The sequence below is a fragment of the Balaenoptera acutorostrata genome, chromosome 15 (assembly GCF_949987535.1).
Source record: "Balaenoptera acutorostrata chromosome 15, mBalAcu1.1, whole genome shotgun sequence".
Lineage (NCBI taxonomy): Eukaryota > Metazoa > Chordata > Mammalia > Artiodactyla > Balaenopteridae > Balaenoptera > Balaenoptera acutorostrata.
In genome coordinates, this window is record NC_080078.1 from 78,060,237 (window position 1) to 78,084,243 (window position 24,007).

At 48.5% G+C, this 24,007-nt stretch overlaps 1 protein-coding gene across 2 annotated transcripts in view; it reads right to left on the reverse strand.

The window, feature by feature from the left end:
* Positions 1-13,997, reverse strand: part of KCNB1 (potassium voltage-gated channel subfamily B member 1) — a 112,420-nt gene extending 98,423 nt beyond the window's left edge. For both annotated transcript variants that reach the window (XR_009005512.1, XM_057529979.1), the window contains exons 1-2: positions 13,615-13,997; positions 11,669-12,401 (exon numbers count right to left, since the gene is read on the reverse strand). Coding sequence is in view for 1 of the 2 variants with exons in the window: in XM_057529979.1 (XP_057385962.1) it covers positions 11,669-12,235 (567 nt within the window). In the remaining variant the exon portion in view is untranslated. The remainder of the gene's footprint in view (positions 1-11,668; positions 12,402-13,614) is intronic.
* Positions 13,998-24,007: the final 10,010 nt, after the last annotated feature.

Sequence of the window (24,007 nt, forward strand, 5' to 3'; positions counted from 1 at the left end):
GGTGTGGGTGGTGGAGGGAGGGAGAAGCTGGGCCTTGAAGGGTGAGGAGAGAGAGGCTGCAGGCAGACAAGAGGGAGAAGGGAGTGCAAAGCAGAGGAATCAGCTTGGGCAGAAGTGTGGAGCAGGACCCAGGAAGGATGGTGTATTTGGGGAATGCAAGAAGGTGGGTGTACCATGGACAGAGGACGGGGGATACGAAGGTGGAGAGGTTGGCTGAGGTCTTGAAGGTCAGGCTGAGGAGTTTGGACTTTATTCTGGGGGCAGTGAGAACCATGGAAGGGTTTTTGGAAGGGGATGATTAGCATGAGCAGATTACACTTGAGAAAGATGGCTTGGGTTCCCTGCAGAGAAGGGACTGGAAGGGGACAGCTGGAGGCAGGGAGGCCAGTGCAGAGGCTCAGACTCTGAGGAAAGACCAAAGTCCAACAGCAACAAAGTCATCCCTCTGATCTTACCTCCCCAGCTCCCCTGCTTTCACTCTGCTCTGGCCACACTGGCCACCTGGCTGTTTCTTGACTGCCTCAGACATGTTCTTGCCCCAGGGCCTTAGCACGTGCTGTTTTCTCCACCAGAAACACTCTCCCCCGCCAAAGTCCACATGCCTCCCTCTCTCCCTTCCTGCAGGTTTCTGCTTAATTGGCACCTTCTTGGTGAGGCCTTTTCTGACCATCCTGGTTAAACACCCCGCACCCGAACACTCCCGCCCCCTTCCCTGCTAACCTTTCTTCGTGTCACCTGTTACAACCAAAATATTGCATATTTATTTCATCTTGTCATTTCATCCATGAATACTTCAGTATGTATCTCTAAAATATAAATATTTCCAAACATAATCACAATAGCAATTATTACACCTAAAAAATAGCATTCATTCCGCCATAACATCAAATATCCAGTTAGCATTCATCTTCCTCTGACTGTCTCATGATTTGTTTTTCACAGTTTCTCAGCTCCAGGAAGTATCTGTATTTGTTTCTTTTTTGAATGGTCTTAATCTCTCTATTCGCTGGAATCTCGGTGCCATGAGGGCTGGAATCTTTGTTTTGTTCTCTGTGCTGTGTCCCCAACACTTAGGACAGTGCTCGGCACACAGTAGGAGCTCAATAAATCTTGTTGAATAAATGAATACAACCAATCCTAATAGTAACAGCTGCTATTGAGCTTGTGGGGTTTACTATATTACATCATCTAATCCTCACAACCTCTTTATAAGGTAAGGGCTGTGATTGGGCCCATTTTCCAGATGGGGAAACTGAGCCACTTGGCTCAAGGACTCACAGCTAGAAAATGGCCAGGGCCTAAGACCCATCACATGGACTGGGCATCTGTGGCTGCTGGTGGAGGCTGAGGTTTTGTGGTTGCCCAGGAACCGCCCCCACATCCCACATGTATCCCCAATCCAGCCACCTTTCACAGACTTACCTCCCTCTTCCAAGCTGCCATCTTTTCTCTGTCTCTCTCTTTTTTTTTTTTTTTGGCCGCACCGTGTGGCTTGGGGGATCTTAGTTCCCCAACCAGGGATCAAACCCGGGATCCGGCAGTGAGAGTGCCGAGTCCTAACCACTGGACCACCAGGGAGTCCCCCGCCATCTTCTCTTGACTGCAATGCTGCAACATCCTCCTGGCAGCTGCTCATCTTTTATTTCTCTAATGCCCACTCTTCATGCAACACCTAGGGGGTGGCGGCCAGGGATGCTGCTAAACATCTTATAATGCACAGGACAGCCCCCAGCAACAGAGAATTATCCCTCCCCAAATGTCAGCAGCGCTGAGGTTGAAAGGCCAGAGATGTCCTGCACCCAGAGCATGGCAGAAGCAGATGAGAGTCAGACTTCTAGAAATGTGTTAGTGATAATAATGAAAGTCCCAAAGTTTGTAAACAAAGCTCAAAGGCCTAAATGCAAGGCCTGAAGGTATAAAACTCTTAGAAGAAATCATGGGGAAAACACTTCATGACATTGGATTTGGCAATGACTTCTTGGATCTGACACCAAAAGCACAGGCAACAAAAGAAAACATAGACAAGTTGGACTTCATCAAAATTTAAAACTTCTGTGCCTCAAAGGACACAGTCAACAGAGTACAAAGGCAACCTACCAAATGGGAAAACATATCTGTAGATCATATATCTGATAAGGGGTTGATATCCAGAATATATAAAGAAACTGCTACAACTCAAGAATAAAAAACAAACAACCCGGGCTTCCCTTGTGGCACAGTGGTTGAGAATCTGCCTGCCAATGCAGGGGACACGGGTTCGAGCCCTGGTCTGGGAAGATCCCACATGCTGCAGAGCAACTAGGCCCATGAGCCACAATTGCTGAGCCTGCGCGTCTGGAGCCTGTGCTCCGCAACAAGAGAGGCCACGATAGTGAGAAGCCCGCGCACCGCGATGAAGAGTGGCCCCCGCTTGCCGCAACTAGAGAAAGCCCTCGCACAGAAACGAAGACCCAACACAGCCATAAATAAATAAATAAATAAATAAAATTAAAAAACAAAAACAAACAAACAACCCGATTAGAAGATGGGCAACTTACTTAAATAGATATTTCTCCAAAGAAGATATGCACATGGCCAACAAGCATACGAAAAGGTATTCAACATCACTAATCATTAGGGAAATGCAAGTCAAAATCACAATGAGATACCACCTCATATCCGTTAAGATGGCTATGATAAACAAAACAAAACCAAAAAAACACAGGAAATAACAAGTGTTGGTGAGGATGTGGAGAAACTGGAACCCTTGTGCACTGTTGGTAGGAATGTAAAATGGTGTAGCTGCCATGAAAGACAGTATGGAGAGTCCTCAAACAATTAAAAATAGAATTACCACATAATCCAGCAATTCCACTGCCGGATATACACCCAAAAGAACTGAAAGCAGGGTCTCGAAGAGATATTTGTACAGCCACGTTCCTAGCAGCATTATTCACGAAATAGCCGAAAGGTGGAAGCAACCCAAGTGTCCATTGATAGGTGAACGGATAAATAAAATGTTGTATATACACAAAATGTATTATTATTCAGCCTTAAAAAGGAAGGAAATTCTGACACATGCAACAACATGGGGGACCCCTGAGGATATTACACTAAGTGAAATAAGCCAGTCATGAAAAGACAAATACTGGACCGAGAGTAGTCAAACTCATAAAGACAGAAAGTAGAAGAGTGGATGCCAGGGGCTGAGGGGTGGGAATGGAGTTATTGCTTCACAGGTACAGAGTTTCAGTTTTGCAAAAGAAAAAGTTCCGGAGATTGGCTGCACAACAATGTGAATATACTTAACACTACTGAACTATCCACTTAAAAATGGTTACGATGGTAAATTTCATGTTATGTATATTTTACCACAAATAAAAAAGAAATCACCCAGAGATTGTTTCAATTGTGGGGTCCAGGTATGGGTGTTTGTCGAAGCTCAGGTGACCCAAATGTTCAGACAGTGGTGATCACCCTGCTCTGTGAAGTGTGCCCTATTTATTATTCCCATTCCCAGCACGGGTGAGGTGACTTGTGGGCTTATATCGCCAGGAAGCAGTGGTGGTGGAATTGGAACCCAGGCCATACCCGTACCCGCAGGAATATGTCTCACGTGGTAACATTACGTCTTATTTGCTATTTATGTCATCAGGGAAATTTTAGAGGAGAATTGGTGCTCTGGATACGAACATGTGAATTCTGGCTCCCGCCCCACCTGCCTCCAATTTGGGGGCAGGGGTGTGCCTCTGTCCCTGTCCCCATCCGGTCGAGCCCACCTCTACCAGAGACACCAAAATCAAGAATATCCCACGTCAGGGAGAAGGTAAGGCCTTATCTTAATATTTAAATTATCTATTAAAATAATGCTTAATGCTAACCCTATGTCTCCAATAGTCCCATCCCATAGTCTTTGGGGTCAAGGTCATAATGGAGCAGGAGCCAGGAACACTCCCAAGTTAGGAGGGAGATGCTGAAGGTCTCTCACCTCCGCAGCACTTCAGTTCCCTAAGGTGAAGAGGCATCCTGGAGCTCTTCTCTCACTTCCTGAAGGTCATTCACAAGGCACAGAGGCCAGATCATGGGCTCGCAGTCCTCCCATTCGCTGTGTGACCCTGAGCCAGCCACTTCACCTCTCGGGGCCTCAGTTTCCACAGCTGTAAGATGAGGATAATTATCCCTCCCTCGTGAGGTGACTGTGGGAATCAGATACCACAGGGCATTTAATGCTCCTTGCACTGCGTCAGGCACAGTGGTAGCTGCGGCTGCTATTGTTTTTATTTTCTCCAGGAGCTGGAAATGAGGCTGACCGAGCCCAACCAGCCCTGGAATTTTTTCTTGCAAGATGATCCCCGATAGGAGTTTGAGGTTTCCCACAGGTCTTTTGTTGCATCCTTAGAGGCAGATCCTAAGATAAAGATCTGAGTAAAGTGGCTTATGTAGGAAGTGATCCTAGAAAACACTGGTAGGGGAGAGGAGACGTGAGACAGGGAAGGCAAAGAGGCCAAACAGAGTGTACTATCAAGCAAGGAACCACTGTGGGCACCTGGGGCTGAATTCTGCTGAGGAACTCTGGGGCAAGTGTGGACCATGAACCTCTGAGTTATATCCCCATCCAGGGGGAGGGAGCTGAAGTATTATACACCTTCCCCATCAGTCATCAGTTGAGGGCTGCTCCCTCCAGGTAGGGCCTTAACTCCCTCTCTTTACTGAACTCCACAGGCCAGAGGAAGCTTCTAGGCAAAGAACTGCAGGTGCTGGCAGCTGGGAGTTGGGCTAGTGGCACTGAAAAGGTAAGAGCTAAAAGGATATGGGTGGGACACTGACCATATCTTCCCCATCAGGATTGGGTCCCCGTTCTGCTCCAATTGCCTATGTGACGTTGAGCAAAGTTATGTAACCTCACCTTATAATGAACATGTATCTTTTTATAATAATGAATTTTTGAAAAGGATCTTATTTAACTGGCAGGAGAGTCCAGAGGGTTAAATGAAATGACAATTAAAAACAAAACAAAACAAAATCCCTAACAGTTACTGAGGGCTTTCTATGTGTCAAACCCTATTTGAAATGCTTTGCATGCATTAATTCATTTAATTCTGGTGGCGATTCAATGAGGCAGCCCCTGCTATTGCCCCCATTTTATGATTGAAGGAACCGGGGCACAAGGAGGTGCAGTAGTTTGTCACATGTCACATGGTGAGTAACAGGGGAGTCAAATTTTGAACTTGGTCCCATCCACAACAGGTTGAACTTGGGTAACCCTAAAATCAGGGCTCCCATCCACGACACTATCAAGTATAGGAAGTACACATAGTGCTGGGTATGGAGTTGGTGCTTAATGCGTGCTTGTTCTCTTTCAGTTAATTAAGCTTTGGCCAAACTGTTCATTTGGCCAGCACTTGTCCTTCCTAAACTTTTTCACAATCTCTAGCTTTTTGTAGCCTTTCAAAACCCCTGGGAGACCAGCTGCCCAGGTATGATCCTGGTCAAGCACCCTGGAGGAATGGAAATACCCCTGAACCTCAGTGAGGGTAACGGGGGCGGGGGGGAGGGAGGGAGGGGCAGAAAGGCCTGAAAATGGCCCCTGATCTTTCCCCAACTTGTTGTGTGACTCAGGCAAGTCCTTGAAGCATCCTCCGTGTTTCCCCTTATCAAATCAGGATACTGGATTTATGAAGCGTGGCTTCAGTGCTTTCCATGCACGATCATACTTAATCCTCCAGGCAACCCTGGGAGGTAGCTTTTATTATCATCCTCATTTACAGATTAGGAAATGGAAGTTACGAGAAATGAAATGATTTGTCCAAAGTCCAGAGCTAGGAAATGTCAGGGCTGGGAATCAAACCCAGGTCTGTGTGACCCCACAGCTGGGATTCTGAATCTCTGGCATATTGGGTTGGCCAAAAAGTTAGTTCAGGGTTTCCATAACAAAAACCTGAGCGAACTTTTGGCCAACCCAATACAAACATCCAGGATGACTGACCCGGGCCAGCAAGAGCCTCAGCCAGACGATTCATAGCACTGGAGGGGCCCCATGGATTCTGAGTTGGTTTCCCTCATTTTTCTTGATGATAAAACATGAATCCCTCCTGGATCAAGTCAAGGAAGTAGAAGCATCATCACACTAAAGGCATGAAATCCCAAGGGGGCAGGTGGTGATCCTACAATCAACACTGTAATAGGGGATGTTGCCAACCAGGGGAGTAGCTAGAAGAGAGGAATTTGGTGATAATACTAATCATCACTGTTGTCACATATAGAACATTTATTACATGCCAGGCACTGGGTTAAGCTCTTTATGCAGATTATCTCCTAATGGCCCTAAGAGGCAGGCTCCATTATAATTCCCATTTTCTAGAGGAGGAAACTAACACTCAGAGGAGGAAAGGAACTTACCCAAGGTCATATTCCTGGTAAGCAATGTAGAAATGAATCACATCTGTTGGACCCCAGAGCTGAATCTTTTTCTTTGGGCGGGGAGGGGAGGCTTTTAAAAAATATATTTATTTATTTATTTTGCCTGCACCGGGTATTAGTTGTGGCATGAGAACTCTTAGTTGAGGCATGCATGCAAGATCTAGTTGCCCGACCAGGGATTGAAACCAGGCCCCCTGCATTGGGAGCACAGAGTCTTATCCACTTGGACCACCAGGGAAGTCCCCAGAGCTGATTTTTAATCAAATTCTGTGGTGGGCAAAGTACTGACCAAAGTCTCTAAATAAAGAATACTCTCACAATGGAATATAATAATAATAATTCATGGGCTTCCCTGGTGGCGCAGTGGTTGAGAGTCTGCCTGCCGGTGCAGGGGACACGGGTTCGAGCCCTGGTCTGGGAAGATCCCATATGCCGCGGAGCAACTAGGCCCGTGAGCCACAGCTGCTGAGCCTGCACGTCTGGAGCCTGTGCTCCACAACAAGAGAGGCGGCTGCGACAGTGAGAGGCCCGCGCACTGCGATGAAGAGTGGCCCCCACTTGCCGCAACTGGAGAAAGCCCTCGCACAGAAACGAAGACCCAGCACAGCCATAAATAAATAAATAAATAAATATTAAAATAATAATAATAATAATTCATATGTATAAAGTACTTTCTATTTGCAAATTACATTCACCATCTGAAATCTCATTGAATCATTAAAACAGTCCCAACAGGTGGGCACTTATACCATCACCATTTGGCAGATGATCTCACTGAAGCTCAGAGAGCTTGAATGAGCTGCCCAAGATTCCAGATTGAAGAAGCACAGGTTTGGGAACCAGACCAACTTGGGTTCAAACCCTTGCTCTGCCATTTTCATTCCTTCAGCAAATACTGACTGAGCACTTAGCTGTGTGAGCTCTGGCAAGTGACTGCCCCTCTCAGAGTTTCCATTTCCTCTTTATAAAAGAATATTAATACCACTCATCAAATCCATTCCCTCCCTCATCTGAAAATGCCAGACGCTTTTCCAGGCTTCCCTGCAGATAGAGCATGAGCATGTGACCTGATGCCGGCCAATGGGATTTAAAAAGAAGTCTGCCAGGGGGCTGCTGGGAAAGGTTTGCCTTGCAGAAAAAAAAAAAGTGGCACCTAAGAGGGCACGCTCTTCTTCACTGGTCAGACATCATGTGCCTACATTCGAAGGCTGGAGCTAGGTAGCCATTTTGTGAGATGAGGCATCCAGCCTGAGGACCAAGCCACCTGCAGGAGTTGGAGGAGCAGAAGGACAGAAAGAATCTAGAATCCTAATGGCATCATGGAACCATTAACACAAAAGCAGCTATTGGAACTTCCCGTTAAGTGAGAAGATGCACCTTCCTCCTTACAGAAGCCACTTCCAGGTTTCTATCTGTGACTTGTAGCCCAAACTGGCAGATTACCTTGATTGAATTGTTGAAGGGATTTCAATGAGATAGTGCATAGAAAGTATCACTAATCAGTGCCTGGCACAATAAACAGCAGCTACTCTGGAAATTAGGAAATTATCTCAGGCTTTAACCCTGAGACTTTTCCAGGGACCGCAGACACTCCTGGCCTGGCAAATTAGTTCCCTGTCTCTCCTACTGAGAAAAGCCTGTAGTTTTCCCAGAAAGCAGAAACTCAGTGGTGGCCCAGCACTGCAGTCATGCCACTCTGATGAAGCTGACCCCAGCTTCCAAACAAGAATCAACCACACTGCCTTTTGCCTAATGGATTTTGATTTTCACTCCCCTGACGGGGAAGGCGAGGGCCTGTGCTTTGGTTTGTCTCTGTGTTGCCAGAACATCCATCAATTATTAACAGTGGCAGCTTAGCCTTCCAGTACTGCTATCAGAAGGAAAGGGCTTGCTGCAACTCAGCCCACCCAGCCATAGAGAAAGGACTCTGCTCCCGATTATTTATAACAATAAGCCCTACGTACTGTGGGTTAGGCACTGTGCTAAATTTTGACAAACATGATTTTATGATGACCCTGCAAGGTGGGCCTTTTATCTATACTTTAGGAGGCTAAAGCTTGGAGAGGTGAAGAACTTGCTTAAGGCCAGAAACTGGGGAGGGGGTGAACATGGGCTTGGAACCCAGGTCTGTCCTTGCTCTTAAATATATGAGGTATGGCCATTTCTGTATCTCACAATCACCCGGCAATGATCCTCCACTTGACTTCTTATTCTGTGACCTCTGAGAAATTTCTACAGGCCTTGCTGTTCTGACAAGCAAAGCATCCAAGTTGGGGGGCTGGATGGGGGTGGGGAGGGCAAAGAACAAATGATTGAAGGAGGCCAGAGGCACAGAGAACTGGGCTGCAGGTGGGCTGGGAGGAAGGAATGACAGATTCCCAGACCCTGAGACACAGTGACTGACTGATTGCCTGCATCATTCATTCATTCCACATGTAGTTATCTGGAGATCCTCTGTGCCAGGCACCACGCTGGGTGCTGGAAACAGGGCAGTGAATACAACTCGACGCTCATACTCTTGTGGGGGAGAAACGGAGAAACACAAGGAAGCAAGTATAATTTCAGATGGTGCTTAAACCCTATGCAGGAAAGACACTGCAAGATGTGACAGAGTGTAAGGGGAGGGAGGCTGTTTTAATCAGGGGTCACGAAAGGTCTCTCAGAGGAAGGGACACTTAAGCAGGGACCAGCTCCTATGGGGAATGAGGAGGAGCGGCCAGCCATGGGACAATATGGGGAAGAGAATTCTAGGCGGCAGGAACAGCAAGTGCAAAGGTCCTGAGTTAGGATAACGCCTGACCTGTTTAGGGAACAGCAAGGAGGCCAGTGGGGCTGAAACTGAGTGAACAGAGGAGAGAAGAGATGAGCTCAGAGAGGTCATGAAGCTGGATTCGTGGTGAAGCGTTTGGACTTTATTCTGAGTGTGATGGGAAACCTCTCTGGAGCATTTCGAGCAGATGAATAATGCGATCCAATAACATTTAGAAAAGCTCATTCCGGCTGCTGAATGGGGAATGGATTACAGGGGGCAAAGGTGGAAGCAGGGAGACTGCGGAGGAGAGTATGGTACTTAATCACTATGGAAAGAACCGTGCCTTCAAAATCACACTTGAGTTTGAGTTTCTGGCTACTCCTGTTGGCCTGTCGCACGACCTTAGGTGAGTTACTTAACCTCTCTGATCTTCCCTCTTTGTGAAAGGTGGGATAATAGTAGAGAATTGGTATAAGGCTAAATGTGTTGTTATACTTCATACACAGTAGATATGTGATCGATGGCAGGATTTCTATACTGAGGGCCAATGAGCCTGCCTGCCTCACCATTTCAGCCTTGGCTGCAGAATATCCTAGGCTGTCGTCCATCTGCTAGGACTAGCCGGCAGCCCCAGCCTAGGATCACAGAGAGGTCATGAAACTCGTCCCTGTGAGCGGATTAACCCGAGGGAGAGATGAAGCTGTTGATTCCTAAACAGCACCTTTTGCAAGCCTGAGCTACTTGCCTAGATGTCAGGCACCAACCCAAACACAGCCTTTTGCCTGCTTCTTCTGGGGAAGTGACCCTCTCCTCCTCTGCCCCTCACTCTCTTGTCTTAGGGACAGGGCAGGAAGGAGGGAGGGTCATATCTGGGTCTAAACCAGGTGTGGAGGGGAAGAACCCGTGTCAGGCCTGGAAATAGCAAAATAAGTCTGTTGATCCTAAGCCGGTTAAGGGTGAGTGACTATGCCTTAAGAGAGAGGCTTTTTGGACATGAAACCTGGGGCAGGATTATGGCCAGAGGCAGCCCACAGAAGAGGAAACAGGCCTAGGAATCTCTCTGTCCTCTTTAGAGTCGACATGGAAGAGAGAAAACCTTTGGGCCTCTCTCCACCCTCCAACCAGCCACTCAGTCCTACATTCACTCTCAAAGGCCTCTCCTTGGGCAGACAGATCTGGAGAAAGGACCCCACAAAACCCGCTACAGACCCAGCCCTGTAGGTGGGCCTTTAGTGGGGGGCAGTTGAGCCAGGGAGCACCCACAATGAGAGGCCAGGCTGGACAGGAGGCAGCCCTAGCTAATACATCATGGCTGGTACGTAGACTTCCTCTTCTCTTTCTCCTTTCGCCATGAATACATTTACCTGCCCCCCTTTTTTGGCCCTGCTCTCAGAGAACGAGTTATGTTCAACACATCTTTCCCAACTTGGTTTTCCTGGATTTTGACATCAACACCTCTCTTTTCTGGGCTCCCCCTGGGTCCCACATGGCCTCTTTTATAGCACTGCACACACTGTGCTGTCATTTACTCCCAAATCCCAGCACACTGGCCACGTGAAGACAGGCCCCCACCTCTCTGAGGCATCCCCGAGTCCCAACCTGACACAGAGAAGTTGCTTATCAACAAATGACCTCCTGTCCTGGCCTGACCCCCACCCCAATCCTTTCTTAGTCCCTTACAGCCTCTGCTTTTTTATCTGAGAGCACACAGGACTCCCTGGCCTACCCAGTGTGATTGAACTCATTCCTGCCTCTTTCTCCTGCTTTATTTTTCACATTGCCTCATTTTTTTTCTGTCCTATTTCAAAATTTACATCGTCTTCCGACAGCCAAAGCATCTTTAGAAGCTGCATCAAACCATTCTTGGAATCAACTCACCAAATTAAGAAAGACCAAACCAGGGGTGACCCCTCGCCCACAAGCATCCACAGCCAGCTGCATGCGTCATGCACGCACACACCCACCCCTCAGAGTCCCTTTGCCTCGTTTTTCTCGCTTATGTTAAAACCGCCTGACAGTATCTCAACGTCCTCCACGTATGTCTATAAGCTGCCTTCATTCCCTTCTTGGGGCAAAATGAGGTTATAAATATAGGGATAAGTATTAAAATTGCAGGGTGACCCCCCTCCAGCCCGGGTCTGGGCATCCACAAGGGAGCATTATGTAGAATAGACCAAACTCAACTCTACTCCATCCCAAAGCTTTATTGCCTCTCCGTGCCCTTTTTATTTGCAGTGTCCATTCTCTTGCTGTGGGTTTTCATAAGTCTCTGTAAATCCTTTTCTCCAACAAAGTTGGGGTATAAATTATTGAATGATAAAAGGATGAGGTGGCCAGTGCCACATAGGAACAGTCTGAAGGGGTTGTTGGTCCTCACCTCTGAGATCTCAGCCATAGCCCTTCCTCTTTTCTGGTCTTCACATTTGGGAACTAAGCCAGAGTCCCCCAGCCGTGGTCCTCGATCTGGGGACACAGGCAGAATGCCCCAGCCCAGCAGCCCCTAGATTTCACACTCACCTTGGCGGCCACAGAGGAATTGGGCTTCTCCAGTAAGTCCCAGAGCTTTTTTCTCTTCTCCGCGCAGCACGTGTTATCGAACTCCTCACCCTCCCGCTCCCGTAGGGTTTCTGCCTCACGCTTGAGCTCCTCATTCATCTGTTCCTTCTTCTGGTGGTAGCGGGCCTGGCAGCAGGACTCCAGGTAGATTTCGTCGATGCCCCAGTAGTCGAGCTCTTGGCTGAAGCTGAGCGCGCACATCTCCTCCATCATGTGCAGCCGTCCGGTGCGGTAGAAGTTGAGGATGGAGGTGAAGGCGCCCGGGTGGCGGTCGAAGAAGTACTCATTGTCGTCGAGGCTGTAGTCATCGCACACCTCCAGCAGCGAGTCGTGCGTGTTGCAGTCGCGCAGCTTGCCCAGCCGTGTGCGGGGCAGGCGGTCCAGGGTGCGCCAGAGCACCTCGTGCGCCAGCCCACCGACGTTGAGGCGGACGCGCCTCGAGCACGCCTTGCTGCGCACGATCTCCATGGGCTCGGGTGGCAGCGAGCTGGTGGAACGGGAGCCATGCTTCGTCATGCCCGCCGGCATCGCTGGTCCGGCCGCCCCCGCCCCCCCTGCCCCCCCAGGCCGCTGTCACTGGAGGGCAAGGCCAGCCGCCGCGGGGGAGGGGGGCAGGGAGCGCTGTGGGCTGCTGGGGGCGCAGGGGGCCGCGCGGGCGCGTGTCACGGCCGTCTTCTCACCTCCATCCCGACGGCTGCGAGGCAGAAAGCAGACGCAGGTCAGCAAACAGGGAGCTGTGCGCGGCCCCTCCCCACCTCTCCACCCGGGCCCTAGCCGGCCTTGACCTTCCCGGCGCTTAAGCCGCTCAGGCCCACAGAAAGGCTGGGCGCTGTCCCTCGAGACGGTGCTGAAGCCCGCCCCACCCCGTGGCCGGAGGGAGGGGCCGCCCTTCGGGGCGGGGAGAGGGTCCCCAAGAGGCGCCCCGGGGCCCCAGGAGGCCCTACCCCGGGCTTCTGCTGCCGGGACCCGACCCGGCCGCCTGGGGCGCTGTCCGCCCCTTCGAGTGCTGAAACTCGCTTCTCCCTAGGTCTCCCCGTCCAGTCCCCGACCTGGCCCCGCAATGAGGAGAAGAGGGGAGCTGCATGAGAAAACTTTTTTTTTTTTTTTAACTTCTCATCTTTTCCTTCCCCCGCTCCGAGATAATTAGGATTTGAGGGCTTGGGGGTGGCAGCGGGATTGCTTTTTCTAAACCTTTAAAGATTTGGAGGAATTCCGGAGGGTTTCAGGTGCCCACCTGTCGGTCACAACAGACGGGGTGGTCATGAAGCCCCACTGTCCTGAAGCGACCCCTCTCCCCAAGCCACGGGAGCATCTCTTGAGGTCTCTCCGGCAACGAGGTGAACCCTGAAGACGCAAAGCCAAGCTCTGCGCGGGGTCCCGCCCCTCCCTCTGCGCCCCCTGCCCCACGGCAGGAGGGGGGAACAGAGTCCTGGGGATCCACCTGGGCCGTCACCCCCTCGCTCCTTCCCCGCCCCCTTCTCCTTGTCTTCCTCCTCTTCCTCCTCCTCCTTCTCCTCCTCCTCCTCCTCCTTCTCCTCGCTCCTTTCCTGCGGTGGCTTTTTATAACTCCGGGTTCTGCGCCTTTCCCGGGGCTTGGAAGGGAAGGGGTGGGGGAGGTGGGAGGCGGGGAAATGAGCTGAATTTTCTGGCCTTTTCAAAACGAGCCCTCCTCCCTCCGCGCACTGGTGATTTCATGGGCTCCTCTGAGCCCCCAGGCATGTGAAGCTCACGCCCTAACCCCTCACCCCAGAATGCGGATCGCGCACCTCCCCGGGCCCAGGCCCTTCACCCACCCCACCCCCCCCGCCTGAAACCGCGGAGCCTGGGTAGACCAACAGGCCGAACCGCGGCAGGCGAGCCCCCCTCCTGTGTCCCCCTGCGCCCCCGCCGCGCGCCCCAACACTCACCCCCAGGGTGGCCGCCTCCCGGGGCCAGGGACCGCGCATCGCCGCGGTCGCCCGGGCGCCCCAGCCCGCGGGCAGCGGCGGACCCGGGGCCGGGCTGGGCCCGGCCTACGCCGGACGGGCAGGCGACGCGCCGGAGCAGCAGGCGCTGCGGGGCCGAAGCGCGCTCTCCAAGGCTGGGGGCGCGGACGGGCGCTGGGGGCGCGGGTGGCAAGACCGGGATCGGGCGGCGCCTCCTGCTCCACCTCCTCCTCCTCCTTCTCCTGCTCCCGCGGCAGCGGTGGCGGCTGCTTGGGCGAGATCAACAAGTCGGGGCTGAGCTTCGGCTCCGCGCTCGCTGCGATTCTGTCCCGCACTTCTGAGAGCCCAGAGTCGGGCACCGAGGCGGGACGGCGCCACCTGCGGGTCGGAAGCGTGCGCGCCGCTTAACTCCTGCCTGCCCGGGCCAGCCCGTTGGTGAGGCTGGGGGCGGGCTGGGGTGTTGGGCGAAGGAGGGGCGCCTAGCGGTTTGGCCCTTCCCACCTGGGCTACCTGCACTGCCTGCCTCTCAATCCCGGCTTCCTTCATCCGGTCAATAAAGTGGCTTGAGCGCCTACTGTGTGAAGGGCACAAAGATAAGCGTCCGAGATACAGCTGTGAACCAAACGCAGAAGTCCAGCCCTTGTGGAGCTGGTTGGAAACAGACCAAAACCAAGAAAGTCAAAGAATATGTCAGACGATGATAAGCACAGTGGGGATAATGAAGCAGGGGAGAGGGATAGAGGCAGGGGTAGGGGGAGAAGATTGCAATTTTAAATAGCCCTTGCTTTCGTGAGCTTCCATTCTAGATTCTAAAATCTAATTCTAGAATGGAATTCTAGATTCTAGTGGGGGAAGGTGAGCAATGAATACATCAACAAATAAATATCCAGTGTGGCAGTTGGTGATAACGGTTAAGAAGAAAAATAAAGCAAGGTGACGGGAAGAGAGAGTGAAGGGTGAGCTAGCTTATAAAGCCTGGTGAGTCAATCATTCATTCATGTTACTTTGGACAGCTGGTTATTGAGAGCTTCCTGTGGGCCAGACCCTGTGCCAGGGTCAACAAAGAAAACGTCCCCCCCTGGAGCTCCCTGTCCAGTGGGGGAGACAGAATCGATCAAATAATCTCCAGAAATGAATAAAAAACTGAAGGATTTACCTAGAGAAGTGAGCAAGGCCTCCCTAAGGATGCCATAGTTGGGCCCCATGTTTACTCATTTACGCTTTCAAATACATATTTACTGCATGATAAGTAAATAGGTGCTGTGGACACAGCGGTGAGCCCCTGTTCTGGAGGAGAAAAACTGAGCAAGCCACAGTGCCCTAAGGTAAGATCCTTCCCCATCTGGCCCTTTCCTTCATTTCTAAAATTAAGGAATTCATTTCCATGGAGTTGCACATAAAATTATTATATATTTTAATCTGTTCATTTCTCATCACCTCCATCATCATGATCCGTGCCCAAGATGCCATCATCTTGTAGGTAGAGGCCAGGGATGCTACTAAACATCCTCCAATGCACAGGTTGGAGCCCCGCAATAAAGAATTCTCCAGCCCTGAATGTCAATGGTGCCAAGGTTGGGAAACCTTAGATTAATTTAATAGAAGGCAAAGGTATTTCCCAGTCTGGAAATGCTATTCCCTCAACCAGTAAGTAGTGAGCACCTATTATGTGCCAGGTACTACTCTGAACACTGGAAATACAGTGAGAATAAAACAGGCCGTCTCTACACTCATGGACTTATATTCTGGTGGGGGATACAGTTAACAAACAAGTAAAAAAATAAACCAGCTCATTTGAATTGTGTTAAATGCCATGAAGAAAAGTAAGCGAGAGGAAGTGATAGAGCATGACTGGGAGAGGTATCAGCAACTTTAGATAGGGTGGTCAGGCAGGAAAGGCTTCCTGGAGGAGGTGATCTATCTAAGGCAAGAACCTGAGGGCAGGGAGAAGACAACCATGTGAAGTCCTGAGGATGCAGGTACAGGCAGGGGAAACAGAACAGGCAAAAGCCCTAAGGCAGAAATGAGCTTGGGAAAGGAAGTTAGAGAAGTGGATGGAACCAGGCCAGGCAGAGCCCTTTGGGGATTTTATTCTCAAGGTTAAGGAATGTTTTTGAGTTTTTTTCTTAATTGTGATGGGAAGCCATGATAAGAGTTTTAAGCAGAGAAGTTCCATGTGCTGGTATATGTTTCTGGTATATGATTCTTCCAGCTGCTGTGTGCATTATGGAATTTGGGGGACAAAAGGTAGCAGCAGGCAGACCCATCAAGAGACTTCTGCAATTGTCCAGGCCAGAGATAATGGGGTTTGGACTGGGATGATAGTGGTGGGAATAGCTGGGCAATTTCATAGCTGCAGGGCTCTGACAGGGGAGAGTCCTCCCCAAGTCCAAGGCTAGTGCTAGATATTCCTTGTCATTCAGATTTGTCACTCCAGGTGGCCCAATTCCTGCAAAGTTCTGGCTCTGGCTCCAGATTCAGATAAAGAACATCTGTGTACAATTGGATGTTAGAAGTGCAGATAGTGCAAACAGTTCTGTAACTTTTATGCAAAAGCCCTGTTGCTACTACTTGTTCATACATTTACTCAGTGCAAAGGATTCAGTGCAAACTTAAGAAGGAAGTAAGTGTTGCTAGTGGCTCAAAGAGTGAGTTCTGGAGTAAGAATGATTGGTGCCACTTTTTGCAAAATGACCTTGGCAAGTGGTTTAACCTCTCTGAGCCTCAATTTTTTTCTTCTGTGTGTAAAAGGAGGATGGAAATTATTATAAGGAATTTATAGAAAGCATTTACTCATTGCTAGCTCTCATCTGATAGATTCTAGGTTACTGAAGCGCAGGAGGTGGTCTGTCTTGCTCATCTCAAGTAACAGAATACTTTACTAACAGGAGCTTAAAGAATAAGGATATTTAGTTATCTCACATAAAAATTTAGGAAGAGGATGGTAGGAGAGTTGATTAAGCAGCTCAACTATGTTATTAAGGACCCAGGCTTCTTCCATTTTTTTTTTCTGTCTTCTTCAATATATTGGCTTTTTGTCCCAAACTTGTTGCCTCATATTCACAAAATGGTTGCCACCACTCCAGGCATAAGTCTCCATAAAACCATATTCAAAGGCAGAAAGAAGGAGATGGCCAAGGTGGCCAAAAATAATTCCCCTTTTATGCTTTTATCCGGCCCCCCCCCAAAATCTCTGCCAAGTTCCATATCATGGGTCACATGGCCACTCCTATACCAATCACTGTCAAAGGAAATAGGATTCACCCCATAGGGCTAGGCCAATTACTGCCCTTACAAAATTGAAGTTTATTTAACAAGGAAGAAGTGAAGATTAAAGTTGGGTAGGCAACCAACAGTGTCTGCCACACTGCTCCCATAGTGCCCAGCACAATGCCAGGTACAGAGTAAATGCTCAATAAATATTTATTGAATGAATAAATAAATCCTTTTATATGAAGGTATATAAGAAACTTATGAATAAGACACCTCTGACTCCAGGAGTATCCAGTCCTATTGGTGAGGGTGGGGGCAAGGTATATAAGAAATAAAACTGGCAAAGAGTTTCTCTTATGGGCCCCCTCTCTGACTCCAAGCCTTTCATGAGGAGACCTTCTGAGATGATTTACAGTCTCAAGTCAGCTAAACTGATATTTGTATATATCTTTTTAAAAGAAATCGTTAGTATGTAAGCAGTGTTCAAGTCCTCTGGGCAATCCCCTATGCTAAATAGCAGAGGTCATGAGCTGGTTATCTGCAGACTTTTGTTGCGTGGCCATCACAGATTTTTTTTTTTTTTAGTTAATATTTAAATATCAGAGGGATTTCCATGAAAATCTGGATTTCTGGCTTCTCTTGAAAAATTAGAGGAACTGATTAACACTGGTCCACATTCCTGTGTAACATGGCAATTACAGCTGGCACAGAGGAGTGGCTGGCCTTGAATCACAGCCACCCCCTTTAGGCAGGATGTGCTCTCTATTATGCTACAGTCTCCACCTCTCCCTAATATTCCTCACTCAAGACACTTTTCTTATTTATGTTACTTTCCTGGCCTTGGTATAAATTTAAGTTCATGCTTGTTGCACACAAAGGCCAAGGAAGTCCAAAGAAGTTGTCTTGACGCTCTCTGTTTCCCCAGGCTCTGCATAGTGCCCAATTTAGAAATTTTATGTTCTAAATGAAGACTATAAATTATTTGAAAGCACCTGGTCTTCATTTCTTAGAATTTTCCACCATCATAAGTAGAGAGACTATCTAGAAATAAAGCCAATAGAAGGGAATGTAGAGCCCAGAGACTGAGATACTGAGTCCTATCAATGTCATTAGAGCTCCTGGATCCAGCCATGCCTGAAGGCAGTGCCTCTGGGTTTTCCACTTATGTGAACTAGTAAATACCCCTTCTTACCTAAGCCAGATTGTGTTGTGATTTTGTCATTTAAGTCCCAAAGAGCCCAACTGATTCAATTCTCTCTCCACTAACCAGAAGTTTACCATCTCCTTATAATGTACTTATAGGAAACAGTGCAAAAAGAGTAATAAAACTTAGAATGTTCTACGGAGAAGGAGCCCTGCATTAAGAGTTCAAGTATAACCATCTCATCCTGATGGTCAACCAGTGAGTAGGCAGCCGAGTACCAGCACGAGGTCACAAACCATCTTCTGCTCAGGCCCTCTCAGCAGACTTCCCACTGAGAGGTGTTGAGAGTTTTCTCCGAGGCTGAATGAGGTCAAGTCAGCCCAATTCTTCCATGTGAATACAAGTGAATCCCCGTCTAAGCTGGGCTGGCAAGAGACATGTCCACTTGAAGTCAGATTTTTTTTCTTGGACTCCATAATACCAGGCATCGCTTATTTATAATCCCACTGAGTATCCTACTCAGGTTTCTCAGCACTTTTGGGCACTAAGCAAAACTAATTAATCCCCTCTCCCCTCTGCCCACAGACCCTTGGGAAGGAATAATTGTTTTCGGTTATGAGGGTACCCAAAGGCTCAAGGGATATAATTGACATCTCAGGACAACTGCTCTATGCTGTGGCCTTGCCCAGATACAGTTCCCGTAGCCCCAGGGATTTTTCTAGCAGCTTGGACTACAGTCTTTTTGCCCATTTCTCTTTTGCCCCAATAATAATAATAAAATCCAATAATAACAATCATAATCATGAGTAAAATGGGGTTAATGATAGAATCTACCTCCCAGGGTTGCTGGTGGGACTAATGAGATAAGGCATGTGAAGTGCTTAGCACCATACACAACACTAGCAAGTACACATTAATATAACTTTAGTAACTATACTAACAACCACAATAACAGCAGCTAACATTGATTAAGCAGTTACTATATGCCAGGCACTGTACCTATTAGCTGTTGGATGATCTTTGAGTGACCAGATGTCTGATTCTAGTACTTTTTCAATCTAGCCTGATTACCTTTATCAAGCCCTGGGGTTCCTGGCCCAGGTTCCTGGAAAGTGGGTGAGCTTGATTTTCTGACCAACCCAAACATTTTTCCATTTTTCTTTTCATCTTTTGCTCACCACCTACCCATCAACCCAACCACCCATTCATCCATCCATATACTCAGCCACCAAACTATCCAACTATACACCCACACATTTATCTACCCACTCACCCATCAATCCATGCACTCACTTATTCACTCATCCATCTTTCTTTCCGTTCATTCACATATTCTATCCACTATCCATCTTTCTACCCACTCATTCACCCATCTATCATTATCCAGCCATCTACCCATCCATATAACATCTGTCTTTCCATCCACCTGTCTATCTACCCATTCACTTTTCCATCTATCCATCCATCGATCGATCAATCCATCCATCCATCCATATGCCCAATCACTTACCCACCTAGTCACTCATCCACCTACTATCTACCCACCCGTGCATCTACCTACTCATTCATCCCACCACCCAATCACTCATCCAGCCCAAATATTCATGCATCTACCCACCACTCACCCACCCACCCAGCCACCCTACCCACTTTCTCAGCCATCCCCACCCATCTACCACCTAACATTTTGGAGTGTTTACTACACATAATGCTCTGTGCTAAGCTGTGGCATGGTCTCTTGAGCTCCCTCCCTGGGAGGAAATGTGGACATGACCAGAGGGTCCCCACAGAGGGAGATAGGTAAACCTGCACGTAGTCCATTGAGCCCCTTCATGGCCTGGACTTTGCCAAAGCCACTGGCTTCCAGGGTCTGTGGTCAAACAATGATAAAATACAGGGTGAAGATGGACTGAGGCATGGGCTTCCAGCAGAGCAATTAGAGGTAAACTAATACCTCTTCCCCACAGAAAAGCCTGGGAACTCCAAGATGCAGTAGAAAAGGAGTGAGTCAGCAAAAGGAGGAAAAAGCCACAGAGATCAAGAGCTAATTAACCGATTCTCCTAAGATATCATTAAATCCAGCCCTCCTGCCCTTTGGAGACTGATCACTCTCCTACTTCCTTTCCATCGCCCTTGTCCACTCTGTCCTGACCTCATCTGCCTCCTCTCTCATCTCCCTTCCCTCATTTTATACTTCCTTGACTCCAACGTCCCTGCTGCGACCAGGGTTGACCTTTAAAGGCACAAGTCTGACCACATCACTCCCCTGCTTATAATGCTTTATGACTCCTCGTTGTCCAGGATAAATGACAAACTCTCCCAAGATGAGAAAAAGGCCATTCATTCACTTATTAGCACATATTTCCCAAGCACCTATTAGGTGCCAAGCTTAGCTTGCGTGTTGGGAATCCAACAGTGGTGAAACCAACCTGCTGTCCTGGAGCTCCCATTTAAATGGGAGACATAACCAGAGACATTTAAAAATAATCTAATATTGATACTCAATGTGAAGGAAATAAGTAAAAGTGTGAGAATAAGAATAATGGGGAGGAGAGGCAGCGATTTCAGCTCAAGAACTTCCTGCGAGAGTGATGATGCTGATGAGTCTTAAGTCAGAGTGATCACCAAACCATAAACATAGAAGGGAGAGCAGGTGCAAAGGCCCTGGGGCGGGTGGGAGGGTTGAAGGAGACGGAAGACGACAGGTGTGGCCAGGGCGGAGTGTATGAGGGCAAGAATGGGCTGAAAAGGAGTAGGAAAGAAAAACAGAGGAGGAGAGAAAAACCGTGTAGGTGAGGGTTGTCTGGAGGTTCTTGGATTTTATAGCAAGAGCATTGGCGGGTTTTAAGCAAAGAAAAGTCCAAGTCCTGGAGCTGCAGACCTCTGATAGAAAGTCAATGGCTCAGAGAAGTCAAGTGTTGTCCCTTTGGCCCTGCATGTGGCTCAGACCATGACTGGTAAACAGGAGAGCATAATGCAGCACTTGTCAAGCTGGGGTGCAGTGCCCTTCTGCAGGCACATACTGGCCTCCTGGAGAGAAAGACTACATTTCCCAGCCTCCTATGCAGTAAGGAGTATCATGTGACTAAATTGTGACCAATGGGATAGAAACAAGTTTTTCTCCTCTTTCCTTCTCTCCCCTTCCTGCTGGCTGGAATGTGGACAAAATGGCTGGAGCTCAAGCAGCCATACTGGTCCCTGAGGTGGAAAGCACTGGTTACAGATGCTGGAAGGACCAAAAGGAAGAGGCCTGGTGACTGTGGAGATGCCACACCACCTCTGATCTCCTACATCTGCATGAGAGAGAAAGAAATGTCTGCTGTGTTGAATGTAAACATTTTAACGTATAAAATGTTGCTGTGTTACTTTGTGCCTCCATGGCCCCCCACAGATGAAGGACATTTGCCTCTGGACACTATTTTTTTTTTTTTTTTTTTTGGCTGAGCTGAGCGGCATGCGGGATCTTAGTTCCCTGACCAGGGATGGAACCTGTGCCCACTGCAGTGGAAGCACAGAGTCTTAACCACTGGACCACCAGGGAAGTACCAGGACATTATTTTTACTCAAAGATGTGAGAGAAAAAAACGATTTTCCCTTTTCAATTTTTCTCAAAGCTAATATAATTCATTTTTTCCCAGGAATTCCCTGGCGGTCCAGTGGTTAGGACTCTGAGCTTCCACTGCCGGGGGCTTGGGTTCTATCCCTAGTCGGGGAACTAAGATCCTGCATGCTGTGCGGTGTGGCCAAAAAAAAAAAAAAAAAAAAAAAAATTCTTCTTTTTAATATTAAAATAAATGCATATATCTGCATGAAGGATAGGTAACATTTAGTGAACTTGTAAGACACTTTTTCTGCTTGCCTTACTTTGGGTTGTGAGCCTCTTCCCCAAGATCCGCTAAGGGCACCCGGTCCCTTCTCTGCCATCAGGAGGATTGTTGATAGGAAGATCCTGAACACGGTCTCAGGAAGCAGGGAGGCCTGCATTTGAATCTCGTGTCTACTACTTACTAACCACGAGATCCTAGGCCAGCCACTTCACTTTCTGACCCTCAGTTTCTTCCTTTGTAAAAATGGAGATAATAATATATGGTCTGGAGGGTGGCTGGTGGTGTGACTTGATTCTGTCCATGAAAGGCCCTGTCCCAGAGCCGGGCACACAGGCACTCTGTGCTCCCTTCCCAGGCGCTAACCTCGCTATTCTGGACACAGCCGACTCTCAATCTGAATCACACTCAGAGGCAGTTCCAAAAACAAGGGTGATTTAATATATTTCAGCATATTTCGACTTGACGATATTATATAAAAATAGAATTCTTTATTAAAACAGCAAGGCGGAATAATCACTGCTACTCACGGAACACCGTCTTTAAGAAACAACGACAACAAACATCCAAATCAGTGACGTTGAGCCAGACGATTCAACTCTCCAAGCTTGTTTTTCCATCTGGAGAATGGGCAGGTGGGATGTCCCCAGCTCACTGTGGGCGGGACCCACCGGTGGCAGGAGATGACCCTGGGCAGCCCTCGCACCAGGCGTAATGCACGCCCGTGTGGTGGGCAGCTTACTCCTCTTTCTCTCCCTTCCCCCCACCACCCCGCCCCGTGACTGTCATGGACAGAGTCTCAGGGTGGTGCTGGCGTGGCCTTAACGCCACTCAAGCATGTTTGTTTCATTTTGTAACAGAGAAGAGACAGAGCTCAGGCTCCAAGCCTTGGTGACACCAGCACAGAGGACCCCTCCCCAGCAGATTTCTTTTTCAGTCACTTTCTATTTCTGGCAGCAAGCGATACATGTTTTTACCGGCAGAGGAAAAAAAGTCCCCTTTTTAAACAAAGTTAAGTTTAAAAAATGAGACTGTTTAAAGGAAAATATCTGGTAAATAACAATACAAAATATAGCAAAAAATAATAATCACGATGATGGTAAAGAAACACTCCATTAGGTCAACCTAAGAGTATTTCTGACATAGGTCCTGCAATTTTGTGATTCTAAAGCAAGGTATGAAGAAATACAATGACATCTGGGTACCTTCCTAAATAACCTGTAGCAAGGAGCTAACCCACTCATCTCTCCCTCTTTTCTCTATAGCTTATATTTTTTCAAAGAAGAAAGAAAAAATAATAAAGATTGAAACAAAGGTGGGTTTAAAGCATTGTCTCCCAAGCTGTACTTCAATATCTCTGATACCACCTGGAGCTGCCTGGTGGGAGAATCGTCTCTTCGTAATGATTGTGGCTCCAAGGAGGTGTCACCTTTAAAGGGAATAGGCCCTTTTTCGAACACAGGTGAGAATCTAGTCTCAGTGACAAAGCAGCCCTGATTTGGAAGGGGGAAATCAGAAGGGCTTTTCCCCAGCACATCAGGGTAGCAGCCACGTACAAGAGATCTTCCTGGAGCTATTTCTGCTGGCCTCCTTCCTTCCCTTCCAAGCCAGGAAGGATGAGGCAGCTGAGGGTTGCCATGGAAACCGGCTCTGTCCTCCCACAGGAGGCTGCCAGCCCTGATTTCCTGCAGAGTTAAGAAGCAGGAGGCAGTGGGGGTCACCCAGGCGTGAAGATGGGTTTCCCTGGGGATATCCCGCCTCCTGCCAATCACAGTACCTGTCTGGGAATCCTGGGGCCGCCTGGAGGCTGAGGGCCAGGGAAGCCCCCAAGCCCCAGTGCCGCTCTGAGAAGAGACTGGCCCCTGGAACATTCAGAGATCTCAGGTCCTCTCTTCTTGCTCCAGCTAAAGCTACAGGGACCTAGCGATGTGTGTGTATGTGTGTCTACATCTCATGAGATGCATCCACCCATGGGTGTCTCTGGCTCTCTCAGCTCTCTGATGCCAAACAGAACTGCCGCTCCACTACCCCACTGAGCCCAAAGAGCACAGAGCCGCCCATCTAGCATTTGCTACTGGGATAGTAAGTCTGTTTGCAAAATTCTACCAGCTTACAAGCTGTGTGACTCTGGGCAAGTCACTTCACCTCTCTGAGCCCATTTCCTCAACTATAAAGAGGGCATAACCATCCTCTC